This window comes from Aythya ferina, assembly GCF_964211825.1.
Source record: "Aythya ferina genome assembly, chromosome: 19".
Classification (NCBI taxonomy): domain Eukaryota; kingdom Metazoa; phylum Chordata; class Aves; order Anseriformes; family Anatidae; genus Aythya; species Aythya ferina.
The window spans coordinates 8,091,761-8,108,074 of NC_140309.1; the positions used below are offsets into that span (position 1 = coordinate 8,091,761).

General features: G+C 65.0%; 2 protein-coding genes across 2 annotated transcripts; both read right to left on the reverse strand.

Annotated features, from left to right (window-relative positions):
* Nucleotides 1–164: 164 nt before the first annotated feature.
* Nucleotides 165–11,763, reverse strand: BLTP2 (bridge-like lipid transfer protein family member 2). Its single transcript, XM_084493211.1, has 36 exons — nt 11,630–11,763; nt 11,402–11,520; nt 11,050–11,110; nt 10,773–10,953; nt 10,572–10,695; nt 10,111–10,235; nt 9,944–10,011; nt 9,699–9,847; nt 9,379–9,497; nt 9,004–9,167; nt 8,619–8,883; nt 8,284–8,489; nt 7,062–8,157; nt 6,619–6,810; nt 6,334–6,536; nt 6,133–6,251; nt 5,836–6,056; nt 5,521–5,711; nt 5,336–5,435; nt 5,059–5,261; nt 4,614–4,908; nt 4,317–4,474; nt 3,991–4,197; nt 3,811–3,910; nt 3,455–3,637; nt 3,038–3,159; nt 2,799–2,954; nt 2,590–2,711; nt 2,322–2,502; nt 2,159–2,245; nt 1,934–2,044; nt 1,693–1,828; nt 1,341–1,465; nt 1,040–1,141; nt 825–959; nt 165–735 (listed from the first exon to the last, which is right to left on the reverse strand). Exons 2-36 carry the CDS (start codon nt 11,485–11,487, stop codon nt 553–555), a joined length of 6,276 nt encoding a protein of 2,091 aa, XP_084349337.1. The 5' UTR covers nt 11,488–11,520; nt 11,630–11,763; the 3' UTR covers nt 165–552.
* A 2,910-nt stretch (nt 11,764–14,673) lies between these two features.
* Nucleotides 14,674–16,301, reverse strand: SDF2 (stromal cell derived factor 2). The gene is made up of 3 exons (XM_084493213.1): nt 16,050–16,301; nt 15,754–15,950; nt 14,674–15,114 (listed from the first exon to the last, which is right to left on the reverse strand). The coding sequence occupies exons 1-3, from the start codon at nt 16,276–16,278 to the stop codon at nt 14,827–14,829; spliced, it is 714 nt and encodes a 237-aa protein (XP_084349339.1). The 5' UTR covers nt 16,279–16,301; the 3' UTR covers nt 14,674–14,826.
* Between the last annotated feature and the right edge of the window lie 13 nt (nt 16,302–16,314).

The window sequence follows — 16,314 nt, forward strand, 5'->3', positions numbered from 1 at the left end:
ACAAAGGGGGTAACGGGATCCTAGGGTCCCCAACCCCGAGGGGCTCCCGGAGGAGATGGATGAGGGACCCCCAAAGTAGGGGAAGCCCCTGGGGGGCCAGGGGGTGAAACCACGTGTTGGGGATGGTGCTGACGGCGCCGAGGGGGGAGGCGAGTGGCAAGCTGTTCCAAATTAAAAACTCTTCTTTTAAACTCTCTCCCGTTCCCCTTTCTCCCAGCCTGGAGCCATCCTGCTGCTTCACCGGGCCCAGCACCCGCACAGCAGGGACAGGGGAGGCTCGCGGGCACCCCTTGGCACAAGGTGGGGGTGGGCTTTGCGCACCCCACAAAGCGACCCTGGAGCACTCTGCATCCCGCAGCCCCCCGCTGCTGCACCCCTGCCCTACAGGGAGGGGGCTGCTGAGGGTCTGGGCGCAGCCCCCCCCCAGCTGGGGCAGCACCGTGCCGAGCAGCACGGCCCCCCCTCGGCACTATAGGGCTGCCCCTGTGCTGTGGGGAGCATTGGGGGGGGGGTTCCCCAGTCCCTTCCCGGCCTGCCGGGTGCTGCCGCCCTTCATTTGCGCCTGCCGAAGATGGATTTCTTGCTGGGGTTCTTCTCGCCCACGCTCAGCCCGATGAGCAGGCGCGCCTTCTCGTCCTCCTCCTGCTGCTGGATGGGCCCCTCCGATTTATTCTCCAGCTTCCCCCGGGCCTCCGCGCCCGCTGCCGGCTTCAGGCGCAGCTTCTCTTTGATCACCTGCCCCAAGAGGGAGAATGGGATCAGGATGATGCTGAGCAGGATACGGGGAAAGGGGGGGAGGCTGTGACAGCGCTGTCCCCACCGACCTGTGCCACCAAGGCTTTGCGGCTGTCCCTCTTCACCGCCATAGCAAAGTCCAGCCAGGTCCAGGTGTTGTTGTGGTACTCCAGGCACGGCAGCACCAGGTTTAGGTCACCCCAATCGACGCTGTTCTTCTCACCCTGGGCAGGAGAGGGGTCAGGCAGAGTGGGACAAGGCCCCGGGACCCCCCCCCAGCGCCTCCCTGTCCCCGTCCCCTCACCTTGTAGCTGACGCAGAGCGGCACCTGCGGGATCTTGATGTAGATGAAGGAGTTGTTCATGGCCGCGCGCTCCTTCATCTTGTCGATGTCGTCCACGGGGTGCTGGGGACAGAGCCGGGAGCAGGAGGTGAGGAATGGGGACGGAGCCAGGAAAGCAGCAGGGAAGGGAAAAGCGGGCAGCAAGCCGTGGCATTGCTTCACCAGGGAAAAAAGGGGGGGCAGGAAAGCAGGGCGAGGACAGGGCTACAAGCTCGGGAGCTGAGGGAAGGCCGGGTTTGGCTGGAGGCCCAGCAGCAGGTACCTCGGGTGCTTTTCGGAACGATCTTCTGACCCCTGACGTCCGATTCAGGCCCTGAGTGACTCCCTTCCCCGGCCCCAATGCGTCATCAGCCACAATCAGCTGCCGCGGCTTCACCACGGGGATCCCTGTGACAAAGGGGCTGCTGTCCTGGGGTGCAACCACATCCCCAACGCCCCCCCAACAATCCCCTACCCACAGGGGAGACCACCCCTCTCTGCTCCTCACCACACAGCTCCAGCAGCTGCCCCTAAAACTTGTCCTGGACCCACAGCCCGAGGTGCTCTGGTGGCACCGGGGTGCCGGGGAGGAGGGTGACCACGCAGCAGGGCCCCGCGCCTCCCGCCCCACTCACCCGTTGTCACCAGCTTGGACTTGTCTTCCTCATCCCCCACCTCCTCCTCCTCCACGTTGCGGCCGGGGAAGAAGAAGCCCATCATCCTGTGGAAGAACTGGTGGGTGAGCTGGATGGTGAGCGGGACCACGTTCACCTGGAGGGAGAGAGACACACGTTAGAGCCAGGAAAACGCTTTTTTTTTTTTTTTTTTTTTTTTTTTTTTTTTGTGCCCTGCCACCTCCCAGCCCAGCCCTGGCACCTCGAAGTGCTCCTTGATGGAGATGCCCCCCACGGGCGGCCGGACCTTGCTGAAGATCCTCAGTGCCAGCTGCCGGCCGGACTGGCAGGAGCTCTGGGGACGCAGCACCACCTGCAGGGAAGCCAGGGGGTGGCTGGGGTGAGGCACAGCCACCCTGGCCGCGTCACCCGAGGGTCCCCTGAGGGTCCCCTGAGGGTCCCCAGGGCGCAGAGCAGCTCCCCTTGCCTTGTACACCGCGTTGGGCAGCAGATTGTTCATCGTCACCCAGCCCAGCTCCAGCAGATGCTCAGCGGTGTCATCGGATTTGTTGACCTGTGCCCACAAACGCATCAGCCCCACATATTTGGGCTCAGGGAGGGGCCGTGGGGGCCACGGGGCGGCTCGGTACCTTGCTGTAGAGGAAACGCTGCAGCTCCAGCTCGGCTATGCCCAGCTGCCCGTCCTCCTCCGTCAGGCGCCAGCGGGCCTGGGCGAAGTAAAACTCCGTCCTCCGCGCCACGCTCACGTCCTCCGGCTGCTTCCGCAGCTCCATCTTGTTGGCACGCTGCAGCTGGAAGTCCTTGAAGCACCTGCAGCAAACAGGGGAGAGCTGGGATGCGGGAGCCTCGGAGGAAGGAGGGGAACAACGCCAAGGAAGGCGGAGAGGGCCCCCGTACCTGATCAGTATGTTCAGCTCCTCGCTCTCCAGCTGCAGGTCAGCCTTCTCCTGGCTCAGCTGCTGCTGCAGCCGGTGGTTGAGCTCGAGCAGGGTCTCGTTTTTGCTGTCATCCTGCAGGGACTGAAGGAGAGACGACCCTCAGAGCCCTCCGCCCTGAAGCAGGGAGCCAGGGGAGCCGGGTCCTGCTGCCCGGGACGCGGGGCTCACCTTCACATTGGAGTACATCTGCTTCTCCAGCTGCCGGATCTGGGCCACGTGCTGCCTCACGGCCTCCTGCAGGTGGAGGATGCTGCTGCGCTGCTCCTCCGGGTTGCTGGAGATTTCCAGCTGGAAACGCACCCGCTGCTTCTTCTCGCTGTGCTCCTGGCCACGCGGATAAATAAGGGAGGATAAGGAGCGCCCCGGGCACAAGCAAGAGGCACGATGATTTGCAGCTTCGTGGGTACCTTGCGTTTGGGCTCCACGTGCAGCAGCAGGTTGTTGACTATGTCGAGGATCATGGCGTACTGGGCAGGGTTTGTGGAGATCTCCAGGTCGTGGTGGATGAGCGTGAACGTGTCCACAGCTCCTGCAGGGACACAAAAAGGACGCGTGGGGAACCTGTAGGGGCGGAGATGGTACCTTTTGGGATGCACTCGGGGGCCAGCCAGCGGTGGAGGGACAGGGAACGAGCAGAGGTGGCTACACTGGCTCTAGGGGGTTCGGTGTCCAGCCTCTGGGGGTGTCCCTGATCCCACAAGGCTGGGGACCCTGCACACTCCCCTCTGATCTCAGCAGGGATAAGAGGGGCCACCCCTGGACCTGGCAGACACCTGTGGGTCAGCCCAGGACCCTGCCGAGACGCACTGCCAGGCTGTACCCACCCTCCTGCTTCTTCAGCAGATCCTCCTTCTCCTGGTTAGCGGGAGTCTCGGGGGGCTTTATCTGCGTGGCCAGCTCGGGGTCGATGTCGTGGCTGTAGCTGATGTAGTACATGCGGCAGCTGCAGCGCGAGATGATCCTCTGCACCTGCTGGGTCTGCTGGGCTTCCGAGGGCTGGTTCCAGTCTGGGGACAGGCAGGGGGACCACGGCCTCAGCACCACTCTGGAGACCCCATAAGAGGGCTCAGAGCAGCAGCCAGCTCCCGGAGCTGCACACGGACGTGCCGAGAGCTCCCAGCTCCACCAGCCTCGGGGTCACCCGCTGGGGCAGCGCGGTGGCCAGCTCCTCCTGCAGTACCTGTCGTGGTGCTGACCATGCCCCCCACGGCCTGCCCGCTCTCCATCAGCTCCTGCACCGAGTCCAGGCTCCGCTGCCGATGTTCCTCGATATTTTTCACCTAGGGATGCGAGGAGGCACCGCTGCTTGCCCTCGTTCTCCCTGCAGCTCGCCCATCAGGTGCCAACCCCGGCGGCTCACCTCCAGCCAGAGCTGCCCGTGCTCCCTCTCGCTGGGGCTGCTTTCCGTGGTGGCGAAGTACTGCATGCCGTCCAGCAAGCAGGTCCACGACGTCTTCTGCTTCAGCGTGTCCCCGTACCACGCCGGGTGGTGCTGGCACTGCAGCAGCTGGGCCTTCGCGGCCGACACAATCACACAGCCCTCTGTCTCCGCGCCTCGCAGCACCATCTGGGGGGAAAAAATAAAAAAAAAAAAAAGAGATCCTGGGGGGGTCAGGAGCAGGCAAAGCCCCTCTCATCGTGAGGGAGCGGAGTGTGGGGGCCAGCAGGCTGGCCAGGGGCACGGACCTGGCAGTTGACCAGCTCGATGAGGCAGTTGCGGTTGTAGATATCATCGGTCTGGCAAGCGGCGATGCCACACAGCTGCTCGCTAGCCCCCGATTCCTCCTCCGTGAAGACCACGAACTTGTCCGTCTCCTCGATGAGCTTCTGCAGCATGTAGGCTCCTGGGGAAGGAGGAAAGGTCAGGGAAAAGCCAAAGGGAGCTGGCTGGGAGGCGACGGGGTGAAAGCAGGCAGAGTTTTGGGCTTTCAGGCACAGCCAGGCCACTGCTGGGTGCGCGTTTCCACTCCCTGCCACGCTCACCCCCCGAGGAGGCTCTCTCAGGACGGCCGCTGGTGATGGGAGCAGTGACTCTGGCAGGGATGGAGGGAGCAGAGAGCGGGCCCCGCTTCAGCTTCTTGGCCTGCAGCTGCGTGTCAATCTTCAGCCCCTTCAGGGCCTCGGTGGAGAGGTTGCGTTTGAGCACCGCTGCTTTTTTGTAGCCGTCATAGAGGCCGAAGGCGATGTCCCGGTTTGTGGTGGTCCAGGACGCCCGCAGGTCCACCAGGTGCAGCTGGTGCGTGTGGAAACCATCGTCCCCATCCCGCAGGGGCAGCTCCTGGGCACAGAGGGGCAGAGCCTCAGCACAACGAAGCCACCTCCAGCCCGTTCCAGCCAAAGATCGAGGTCCCCGTGTCGTGGGGGATGCCACCGAGGGCAGCCCGGGCTGGGTTACCCCTGCCGTGCCCCGGGGTGATTGCTGCGGTACCTCCTCAGCCGTACGGTTGCTGTGCCGCTGGTAGGTGAGGGAGGACAGGCTGAGCAGGTGGGTTTTCTTCACCAGGGTGTCGAGCCGGTGGTCGGCGTTCTCGTCGCAGGTGGAGGCCATGAGGTGCACGGTCACCTGGCTCAGGTCGCTCACCATCTGCGTGATGCTCCACTCCGAGATCAGGCGTCGCATCACCGTGCCAGCTGGGGGACGAGGAGAGGGGTCAGCCGGGACCCTCCCCAGCCTGGAAGTGGCACCAGCGGGGCCCCAAGCTCACCTTGTGGGATGAGCCGCTGCGTGCCGCGGGTGAAGATGTGCCCCTGGCAGCACTCCACCTGGATCCCCCGCTGCTGGGCAAAGGAGGCCCAGTAATGCACCTAGGAGGGAGCAGACAGCAGGGCTTGAGAGATCAGTGCAGGGAAAGAGGGGAAATAATTCTAGGAAGCCACCCCCAGGACTTGCCTGCAGCCGGGGGAAGAGCGCAGTGTAGGACAGCTGCTTGTAATGCTGCCCCAGCTTCTTCTTACTGGGCTTCAGGTTGTTGAAGAGCTTCCCACGGCAAATAGGGCGCGTCACGCTGGTCCACGTGGCCCAGAAGTTCTGCATCCAGCGGAGGGTGCTGCTGTAGAGCAGGATCCGGGGCTGGGAGTGCTCTGAGAATACACCCGTCATCAGCCAGCCCCGCAGGGCAGGGACACGGCAGCACCCAACACAGGGGCTGGATAAAGAATGGCTAAAATCGGCCCCCCCCCTTTGCCCCAGGGGGCTGTTACCCACCCTCACTGGGCCGCGTCAGGTCCATCCGGATGGAGAGGTTGAGGTTCTCGGAGCGGAAGGCACGGTAGGAGTCGTACTGCTGCCCCACCGGCACCTCGGGCAGGAAGTCGGGGGAGCGCAGCACCACGCCGTGGTGGTCGTGGGGGTTCCCGTGGCACAGCCACTGCAGGTCCAGCGTCATGCACAGGTCGGGGAGGTGCAGGAAGCAGCAGTCGTCATACCTGGGTGGAGAAAGAAGCCCCCGGTAACCCCCCAGCACTATCAGCAGCAGCCCCAGGCTCTCAGCCCCACGCTCACTTGGAGGCTGTCCGGACGTTGATGTCCAAGTTGCCCTTGAAGACGAACTGCCCGGGTTTCCAGTGGAAGGAGAGGTGGCTCCACTCCCAGTGCATGTTCTCCGTGGTGTTGTAGGGGTCCTGCAAGCACAAGCAGCACGAGCAGAGGGAGGTGTGAGGCAGCCCCACGCCACGCTCCGCTCCCTACCCCGCCGTCTCCCACCTCGGTGGCCAGCTGGTGCAGGTTGGCCTGCTCGATGTCCATGTGCCAGTCCCCGTGGAACAGAAGGCGGCTCTTGTCCCACCAGGGCAACGGGGCGCTGGGGTCCTCCGAGGGTTTGGTGAGCAGATCCACGCACTGACCGATCAGGGTCCAGGCCGGGTCCCAGCAGGGCCCCCACACGATGGTGTACTGGGAGATCTCAGCTGGGGGACATCGGGGGCACGGCTCAGTCCTCTGCCACATCCCCGCCCCGGCAGAGAGCCCCCTCGGCCCTCGAGCTCTTACAGTGGAAGTCGTGGTAGAATTTGAGGGGGGGCATGTTCCTCTCCACCGTCGCGTCCCCCCAGGGCAGCCCCAACTTCAGCACCTGGCGGCGCCGGGAGCAGGCCTGGCCGCACTGCTCAGCCCCGATCAGCCGGCCCGAGAGCTGCCAGTTCCGGATCTCGAAGAGGTAGCGAGGGTAATCGCGGATCCGCACTGCGGGGCAGAGCAGGGGACGATGGAGGGGGCAGCAGATGGGCACTGCTCCCATCCCCACGCTCTGGGCTGTCCCAGGAGCCACCACCCTGGTGGCTCTCTGCTCCATTCCCACTCCCAAGCAGCTCTGAAAGTCGATTCCCCCGCTCGGCCACGCGTCACGCAGTGCCACGAGGTCCCTGCCTTGAGAGCCCACGCCACGCAGCCACCACATCGCCCTCTGAGGACACCCTCAACACGAGACCACTCACCGAAAAAGCTGCCCACGCTGCCCTTCATCATGCGGCACCACTGCGTGACCATCTCCAGCCCCTCGGGGGGGAAGGGGCTGACGCTGTCCAGGTCCCTCATCTGCTCCACGACACGCTCCGTGCCGTGGAAGGACTCGTCGGCCATGGCCACCAGCTCCAGGTGGGCCAGGGTCCAGGTGAGGAGAGCCCTCCGCATGGGGGTGTTGGCGTAGAGGCGCCGGGAGCGCTGGATGTAGATCTCGATGTTCTTCTTCTCCAGCGAGGCGTAGAGCTCCTCGATCTTGCGGGCGGGCAGCAGCTCCCCGTGCTGCTTGCGCAGCGCGGCCACCTTGGCGTCCAGCAGCTGCAGCCGCTTGGCGCTCTCCTTGCTCTCGTCCTTCATCAGCTCGTAGTTGTCCCGCAGCTTCACCTCGAAGACGTCGTCCAGGAAGACCCAGGAGAAGTGCGTGACTTTGAGCAGGAGGTCGGGAGGCAAGGAAGTGCTGGAGGGGCGCCCGCGCCGGTGCAAACCCTTCAGCCACTTCTGCACGCCCACGGCGGCGTCCAGCGTGCGGGAGAAGTCGTACTGGTAGGGGAACTCGATGCTGACGCTGGCGAAGGAGAAGGCCCAGCCGCGGTTGCGGAGGGTGCGCAGGGTGGGGAAGGCGCAGCGGTGCAGGATCACCTCCTCCAGCTCCGGCAGCAGCTTCACCTCCACCTCCTTGAAGCTGAAGATGCTGTGGCCGTCGAAGCCGGCGGCCAGCTCCGGGCAGTAGCCGTGCAGGGCGCCGCCGTGCCAGCTCACCGAGGTCCGTTCAGCGGCCAGGCTGATGTAGTTGGCCTCGGAGACGAAGGCGGTGACCTTGGCAGAGCTCAGCTCCAGCGACAGGGACAGCAGTCTTTTGGGGGGAGCCCCGTCGGGCTGGGGGGACCCTCCTGGCTCAGTAGGGGTGGTGGCACGGGGTGCCGTGCTCTCCGGGGACAGGGAAGGAGGCGTCCCGCGGCCGAGGGCGCTCCGCAAGGCTTCGTGGCACTGCAGGGTGGCCAGGGTGTGATGGTACAAGTGCATGTGGTCGGGGGGGCTCCACAGCACCGCCAGCCCCTCCCCACACTGCACCTAGAGCGGAGAGAAAGCTCCAGGTCACCGCCACATCCTCCTCTCTTGTCACCTCTTGGTGCCCTGTGCCACCGCCCCGTCCATCCCAGCGCCAGCTAAAGCAGAGCCCCGAGGCCCATCACCGACCTCCAGGGAGCGGATGCTGCTGTGGTAGGTCACGGAGAGCATGGAGAGGTTGGCCACGGGGTTGGGGATGGCAGGAGCTTTGCAGCACGGCTGCATCTTCTCCGTGATGCTCTTCACCAAGGCCAGCACCATGCCCTGGACGCTGAGCGTGCAGCTCTCGGCGCTCCCCAGGACAGTCAGCGTGTCCAGCCGCAGCTCCAGGGCGCCTGGAGGGGCAGCACATCGGTGCTGGAGGCACAGAGAAGGCACCCCACAGCACGCCAGGCTCCCCTGGCTGTGGGGGCTGTTCCAGGACAGCCATACGGGGCCAGCCCGGACACCACAACCGCACTTACCCACAACAGCTGAGAGCGTGAAAAGATTTACATCCTCCACCTTCAGATCCACCTTCCAGAGCAGCCCCCAGGGCTCGCTCGGGGCAGAGGGAGGCTGCTCAGCGAGCTCAGCTCCGCCAGGCCGCGGGCAGAACAGGGGCAGGACCCTGGCCAGGCACTCGGTGCAGGTATCCGACGACTCCACCTGCAGCCCCCGGATGGTGCAGTCCAGGAAAAGCGTGTCCGACTGGGCGCTGGACATGCCCAGAGGCTGGTTGTAGCTGCCCTGCAGGACAAACTGGCTGATTACTGTCATCCTTCTCCCACCACACTCCCCACCGTGCTGCCCACGTGGAGTTACGGGCAGGCAGCCCCCCCGGGAGCAGCCCCTCAGCTCCCCGCTCACCTGTAGGTTGAAAGAGTCGAGGATGAGGGCTTCTCCCCACACGTGCATGTTGGGCGGGTGGGGGGCACGCTGGATGTGCGAGTCGTTGCCCACGCGCCAGCAGAGGTGGTCCACGGCCAGCACCGCCCGCTGGTGCACGCTCTGGGGGCGCAGGTGCTGGTAATCTGCGGGCAGAGGGGAAGGGGATGCAGGCAGGGCTCGCTGCCCCCAAAAAAGGGGGACTTGGACACAACCAGGCAAGGACCTGCAGCCCCCAGCTGGACCCAGACACAGCAGGATGCTCCCCGTTGCTGCTGAGCATCCCAATATTTCTCTCGCAAAGCCACCAACCCCACAAGAAGAGCCCAGCAGGCACCCCCAAAGCCCAACCCCTACCTGCAGAGATGGAGTTGAAGCCCAGGGCGAAGGGCGGCGTGTCCCCCAGCTGCACTGAGACGTTGACGTTGGACAGCGAGGCACACAGGATGATCGGTGCAATGATTTGGGGGTAGCTCCTGCGGGGGAAAACCACGGACAGGCTGTCGGAGGGGTGCTGCATCCCGCAGAGCAGCCCCGAGGGACATCCTCTGTAGGGTTTCCCAGCTACCACGACACCAGGGGCCGTGCACAGAAGGTGCCGCATGCCCGGGTGCCTCGTCAAGAGTGGCAGGCAAGAGGAAAGAAGCCACAAAAGCAGCAGCTGAGGCTGAGTTTACCTTCCCTTGTGCCCCCGGCTGGGGACAGGCGCCTCTCGGCACCCGCGTTCCTGCGCCAGCAGCCCCAGCCAGTGCGAAAACTCTTGGTGGCGGTAGTGGATGATGCAGGTGTTGAGCAGCACAGCAGCCGAGAGGTCAATGGCTGTGACCTGGAGCAGGGAGAGCGCGGGGTGGCAGCAAGCTCGGGCCGGGAGCTGAACCAGAGCCCTCCCGGGGGGCCGGGAGCGCACCCAGCGCCCGCTCACCTGCACGCTGGTCTTCAGGGAGTTGAGGCACACGATGCGCTGGCGGCTCTGGGACAGGAGAAGGCCGTCTGGGGAGGGAAAGGAGCAGAAGTGAGGGCTGGAGGAGGAAAAAGACAGAGGAAAAGGCTGGCAGCCTTGTCCCGGGGGCCCCCCTCCTGGCTACTTGCCCTCCAGCTGGAGGTCTACGCTCATTTGGTCCAGGTCCGAGGTGGGGGTGAAGTTGCGCAGCGGGATCTGCTCCTCCTCGCGCCGGTAGAGGAACTGCAGCAGCTTCAGGCTCCAGGTGAGGTGCCTGGGGAGAGCAGGGAGTTGCTGCCAGGCAGGAGCTGCGCTCCCACGGCCTCCCGTCTCCTCGCCTCACACCCCAGCTGGCCAACACACCGGCACGGACAAAGCACGGGCCAGTATATACCTGCAGCCCAGCCCATCATCATCATCCCGGCAGCTGTCCTGCTGGAGCACCAGCTCGCCTGCCTTCCTTCTCCCCCAGGAGCACAGCCCCAGGCCATGCTCAAGTGTTTCCCACCACAGTGGGCTCTAGGGTTTGCTCTCTGCCTTCTGGCGGAGCAGGGAACGGCACAACCATGCCAGGGCTTCCACAAGCACCTCTCCCACCTGCCCCCCTCACCTCTTCTGGCTGTTCATGGACAGCACCACGCTGGTGCTCTCCAGCTTCACCTCCACCCTCCTGGGCACGAGCTGCAGCGTGGCCCTGCTCAGCAGGGACGAGGACTTCAGGGGCTCCTCTGCGCCTGCAGTGGGACACACGAGAGTCACGGGCAGCAGGAGAAATCCCAAATCCAGCCCTCGCCCTGTCCCCGGGCCTGACCTGGGCTGGGCTGCTCCCCCCCGGCCGTGAATCGGTGCAGCAGGGGGCTGCAGAAAAGCCCCTCGTGGAGCTCTGCCTGCAGGGTCCGGACGCTCAGCCTGACGCCCACCAGCCGCCGCTTGCTGCTGATCTCCAGCGAGAGGGAGAGCGCCAGGGCCAGCTCTGCCAGGCACGTGTCATCCTGGGGGGGTTAGGACGAGTAAGGAACGTGTCCCGAGTAAGGAACGTGTCCCGGGGTGTCCCAGAGCATGGGATTTCTCCCCTCCCCAGCACTCACCAGCTGGCTGCTCCGCAGCACCTTGCTGTTCACCTTGGTCAGGCTCACCTCGCAGTTGAGGCTGGGGGGAGCAGAGCGAGGCTGCGGGTCGTGCTGCCTCCACACCCAGCTTTTTGGGGGGATGCGGAGACCCCAATTCCTCCCCCAAAAGCAGAGCAAAAAGCCTAACCCCGTGAACAACACAGCCACCCTTCGGGAAAACAAATGGCTCTGGGAAAAAGGGACCGGGACAGGACAAGGCAGGACAGAAGGAGCCCTGGATGGTGGGGGTGGGAGAAGATCTCACCCTCATCCCAGTAGGGAAACGGGGCCGTGCTGGGGGAGGAGGGGAGCAGCGTGCCAGCAGCGTTACCTCTTCCCATCGCCGGCGAGGAGGAGCCGCGTCTTGCTGGCCTGGATGTGCCAGAGAGACTCCGACGTGGCCACGTGCAGAACCATGACATTGATGGACTCCAGGTGGATGGAGAAGAGCTGACGGGAGGGAAAACGTTAGGGCGAGGGCTGCCCCGACGGCAGGACAGCCTGCAAAACCCTACCAAAGGAGCAGAGCCTACAAAACCCTGCCAGGAGCACAGCCTACCTGGCTAAGGAGCCGCAGCAGGGAGGGTTTCAGGGCCACGTCCCCTCTGCTCTCGCCTCCATCGGCCTCGCTGGGAGCCCCCGGGAAATGGGGCTGGAAGCCGGGGCCCTTCTGCAGGTCCGTTCTTATTCGCACCTCCCCAAAGCACAGCTCGAAGTAGCGCCTGCACAACAACAGCACGGGCAAGCCTGACGCGAGCCCGTGGGCCCTGCTGCCTGGGGGGGCTCTGTGGGACACCCCAAAGGATTTTCCAGACCGCGAGGCCCCAAAAGAGCAGCTGGGGAGCTGGGGGGACGTACGGCAGCTCCCGGCTCAGCTTGCTGGAGATCCAGACGTTGTCGATTTCCTGCAGGGACACGGGGGCAGGTGAGCGAGGAAACCGACAGAAACATCCCGCAGAGCCCACCCCAAACCTCCCACCCCGCTCCCAGTGCTCGGCATCACGCAGGGAGCCCCCCAAAAAAAACAAATTTGGCCAGTGAAAAAGGGGTGAAACCGGTGAAAGCCCAGGGCCATGCGCCAGCAGGGACATGCTGCATGTCCAAAGGGGACCGTGGCCACCCTGTCCTCACCCCAAACCCCGGGACCCCCTCTCCGGGGGCACCCACCACCGTCTGCTGCTTCTGCTGGAACTTGAGGCTGATGTTCTGGGCCCAGAAGAAGCCGAAGGAGCCGATCTTCAGCTCTGCCCGCAGCTTCTGGCGGCACCAGCTGACGGCCAGGCGGCACAGCAGCCACCTGCAGGGACACAGAGGGATGGGGTCAGCCCCCTGCCCCTCGGGACCACCCCGCATCGACCCCTCCGAGCCCCCCCCGAATCCCCACAGCCAGCCCCCAGCCCCCCTTGACCTGGCGCCTAGGTCTGTGGGACCCCCCAGAAGCCCCAATATTCCTGTCCCCCCCTCATACCTCAACCCATAGCCCCCCTACACGCCCAGCCCCCCAAACCCAAACCTTTGAGCCCCCCCCCATATTCCCCTACCCCTCTCCCACTCCCCCAAACCCTACACCCCCTTTACACCCTTCCAGGAGCCCAAGACCCCCCCAGAACCAGAAAGAAACCCCCCGACACCCCTCAGGACCCCCCGAGGACCCCCTCACCCCCTCAGAACCCCCCCCTCAGCCCTCAAAGACCCCTCTTCACCCCCCTGAAGACCCCTTACCCACCTCAGGACCCCCCTTAACCCCTCCAAGTCCCCCTCACCGCCCCCAGGACCCCCTCAACCCGCCCAGGACCCCTTCAGGACCCCTCCCCAGCCCCCAAAGACCCCTCCTCACCCCCCTGAAGACCCCTTACACCCCTCAGGACCCCCCCTCATACCCCCAGGACCCCCCCTCATACCCCCAGGACCCCCTCATACCCCCAGGACCCCCTTACACCCACCAGGATCCCCCTTACACCCCCCTCACCCCTTCCCCTCCCCTCCCACACCCCTCAGGACCCCCCTCACCCCCTCGGAACCCCCCCAGGACCCCCCAACCCCTCCCATTTCCCCCTTTCCCCGTGGCCCTGACCGCGCCAGCAGCGCGGCGAGCAGCAGGCCGATGGCGATGGCGAGCAGGGCGATGCCGGGGAGCGGCAGGGGCAGCCCCGGGCCCCCCGAACCCCCCGGGCCCCCCGCCGCCATGACGGACGCCCCCCCCTCCCCCCGGGCCCCGCCGCCCTCCCAGCAGCGCCCGCGGAGCCGGTGGGGCAGTGACGGCCGAGAGGGGCGTGGCCAACGAAGGGGGCGTGGTCAAGCGGCTGGAGGGGGCGTGGCCAACCCCCCGGGGGGCGGGGCCTTTCCCGGAGTTGAGCGGCGCCTCCGCCCCCCCCCCACGCTGCCGGTCCCCCCGGTCCCCCCCCCGGTCCCCTCCCTTTTTTCCCGGTTTCTCCCGGTTTTTCTCCTTCTCCTTGTTCCCCCCCGGGTCTCCTCCGACCCCCCGGGCCCCCCTGGTTCTCCCGATTCCCCCCTTTTCTCCCGGTCCCCCCGGTTTCCCCCGGTTCTCTCCCTTTTTCCCGGTTCCTCCCGGTTTCCCCCATCCCCCCCGGTTCCTCTCATCCCCCCCGGTTCCCCCCATCTCCCCCGGTTCCCCCCATCTCCCCCGGTTCCCCTCCTCTCCCCTCTTTCCTCCGGTTCTCCCCAGCACCCTCCGGTTCCTCCCAGTTCCCCCCCTTTCTCCCCGGTTCCCCCTTCCCCCCCCCGGTTCCCCCGATTTCTCCCGGTTCCCCCTTTCCCCCCGGCTCCCCCCACTTCCCTCCCTTTCTTCCAGTTCCCCTCGGTACCCCCCAGTCCCTTCCAACTTCTCCCGGTTCCTCCTGGTTCCCCCCGGTTTCCCCCGAATTCCCCCGGTCCCCCCGTGCTCAGGAAGCAGCACGCCACGGGCACACAGCTCCTTCCTGGCCCCCGGCCCAGCAGCGGGACACAGGGAGAGGAATCGGGGTGGAGAGGAGTGGGGTTGATAGGGGTGGGGAGTCCAGCATAGTTCTGGGCAGATTTGGGGGGCTGGGGTATGGTTTGAGTCAGATTTAGGGTGCTGGGATCCGGTTTGAGTTGGATTTGGGGCACCAGAATCTGATTTGAATCTGGTTTGGGGCACCGGAATCCGGTTTGAATGTGGTTTGGGGCACCAGGATCCAGTCTGAGTTGGATTTGGGGTACCAGCTTGCGTCCAATCTGGACCCTGGGAGCTGGTGTGAGTTGGATTTGGGGCACTGGGTTCTGCGTTGTGTTTGGGGCACTGGGATCTGAGCTGAGCTGAATTTGGGGCTCTGTGATCCGGTTTGGGGTTTGTGATCTGTGTTGGGTTGGATGTGGGGCACTGGGATCTGCTTCCAGTCAGATTCTACATAGGGAGCTCTGCTTCGTGTCTCATCTGGACTTTAGGATCTGGACTTCATGAGGGATCAACTTTGGGATCAACTTTGTTCAGGACACAGGGATGTGTTTTGCATTGGATTTGGGACACTGGGATCAGTTTGGGGCTGCATTTGGGATCTGTTTGGTGTTGGGTTCACGCTGCGGGGCTCTGCTTTGCATCGAATGCCAGACACTGAGCTCTGCTTGGTGTCAAATTCAGAATAACGGAATTATTAACGCCGTGTGAAATTCAGAACAAGAGAACTATTAACTCCGTGCTTCGTTTGGGACGTCGGGCTCCACTTTTTGGTGCGCGCCAGACCCGCGCGGGGCCCGGGGCCCGTCAGTCTGTGTCGGTCACAGCTCGGCGTGGTAGCGCTCCGCTTTGAAAACCTCGCCGGGCTGCATGAAGACGCCCTCCATGACTTTCCAGTAGTTGTGCTGGCTGGAGGCGGCGGCGCCGTGCACCTCCTTCTGCCCGTGGATGGGCCGCCCGTACTGCTCGCCCGTCACCGCCAGGAAGACGTCGGTGGAGGCGTGCTGGAAGCGCACCTCGCTGTCCCGCGCCCAGTAGGTCCCGCTGCACAGCACCGTCCAGTCGTCCAGGTAGTCGCCCTCGCCGTCCTCCCCGAAGGCGCTCACCTCCTGCGGTGGCAGCAGCAAGGACCCGGTTACGTGGGGAGAGGGGAAAAGGAGCTCGTTTTGGGGGGGCTCGGAGCTTTGTGGCACGGTGGGGAGGGGGAAATGGGGGTGTCAGAGGGGGAGCACCCACACGGATGGCTCTGCAGGGGTGTCAGGGTTAAGGAGTGCACATTTGGGTGCTGGTTTGTTAGAAGTTTGTTCCCCAAAGTAAAAGCTCGGGTGCCCCAGGGCTTGTAGGGGGCACAGCAAAGCCTGGGTGCCCCAGGGGATGCAGCTTGCCGTAGTGGGGATGGTCCTGCTGGCTGCTGGGTGGGGGGGCTGGCATGAAACGGGGGGCAGAGAGTGGGATTGGGGCTGAGAATGGGGCAGAGGAGATAATGGGCCAAGGGAAAATAGGTCTGAGGGGGAAAAGGGGATAATGGGGCTATGGAAAAATGGGGCTGAGGGGGACAAGGGGGCTTGGCAGGGGCTGGGGGACAAGGTGTAGCTGGGAAGGATGGGGACAGCAACACCGGGGACCTGTTGGGGACCCTACAGGGACCCGGTAAGGACCCGATGGGGTCCCGGTAAGGGCAGGGGCTGGTCCTAGGGAACAAGAGGAGCCCGGTCGGGGTTAAGGGCCACAGGGGCCGTGCCCGGTACCTGGTTCCCGGAGAGCGGGGAGGCAAAACGGTGGCTGTGGAGGTTGCGGCCGGTGCCGAGGTGCGTGAGGCGGATGGCCTGGCCGCACCGCACGGGCCGGCCCCGCTCGCACACGGCAGCCGTGCGGCCCCGCACCCGCCAGTAGCTGTTACCATCGTCCGCCGCCGCCACGCCGGTCACCGACTGCTGCCCGCTGCCTACGGGAGACAAAAAAAATAAAAAAAATGAAGAAATAAATTAATAAGCAGGTAAATAACGCCCGGGAGGGGGGTGGCGGCCGGTAGCGGGGCCGTTACCGGAGCCGTAGCGGACGTCGTGCGAGTGCAGGCGCACGTTGTGCCGCACGTTGAGCAGCTTCACCACCGAACCGCACGTAACGGGGCCCGGCCCGCCTCCTCCTCCTGCCCCGTTAACGGCCGCGCCCAGCGCCAGCACCAGCGCCACGATCGGGATCGGGAGCGGGGCCGGCCCCGGGAGCGGGGCCCTGCCCGCAGCCGCCGCCGCCGCCACCACCTCCGGCCCCATCCCCACTGCCGCTTCCGGCGGAAGCGGAAGTGGCGC

Bases quoted from the DNA above. Each gene is read 5' to 3' on its own strand.
- SDF2 (XM_084493213.1), bottom strand. From the start codon at position 16,278: ATGGGGCCGGAGGTGGTGGCGGCGGCGGCGGCTGCGGGCAGGGCCCCG. The intron at 15,951-16,049 runs GTAACGGCCCCG...TGTCTCCCGTAG, and splicing joins CGACGTCCGCTACGGCTCCG to GCAGCGGGCAGCAGTCGGTG. The intron at 15,115-15,753 runs GTACCGGGCACG...CTGCCACCGCAG, and splicing joins CCCCGCTCTCCGGGAACCAG to GAGGTGAGCGCCTTCGGGGA.
- BLTP2 (XM_084493211.1), bottom strand. From the start codon at position 11,487: ATGGTTCTGCACGTGGCCACGTCGGAGTCTCTCTGGCACATCCAGGCC. The intron at 4,475-4,613 runs GTGAGCGTGGCA...CTCCTTCCCCAG, and splicing joins TGAGAGAGCCTCCTCGGGGG to GAGCCTACATGCTGCAGAAG. The intron at 3,160-3,454 runs GTGGGTACAGCC...GTGTCCCTGCAG, and splicing joins TCTGCTGAAGAAGCAGGAGG to GAGCTGTGGACACGTTCACG.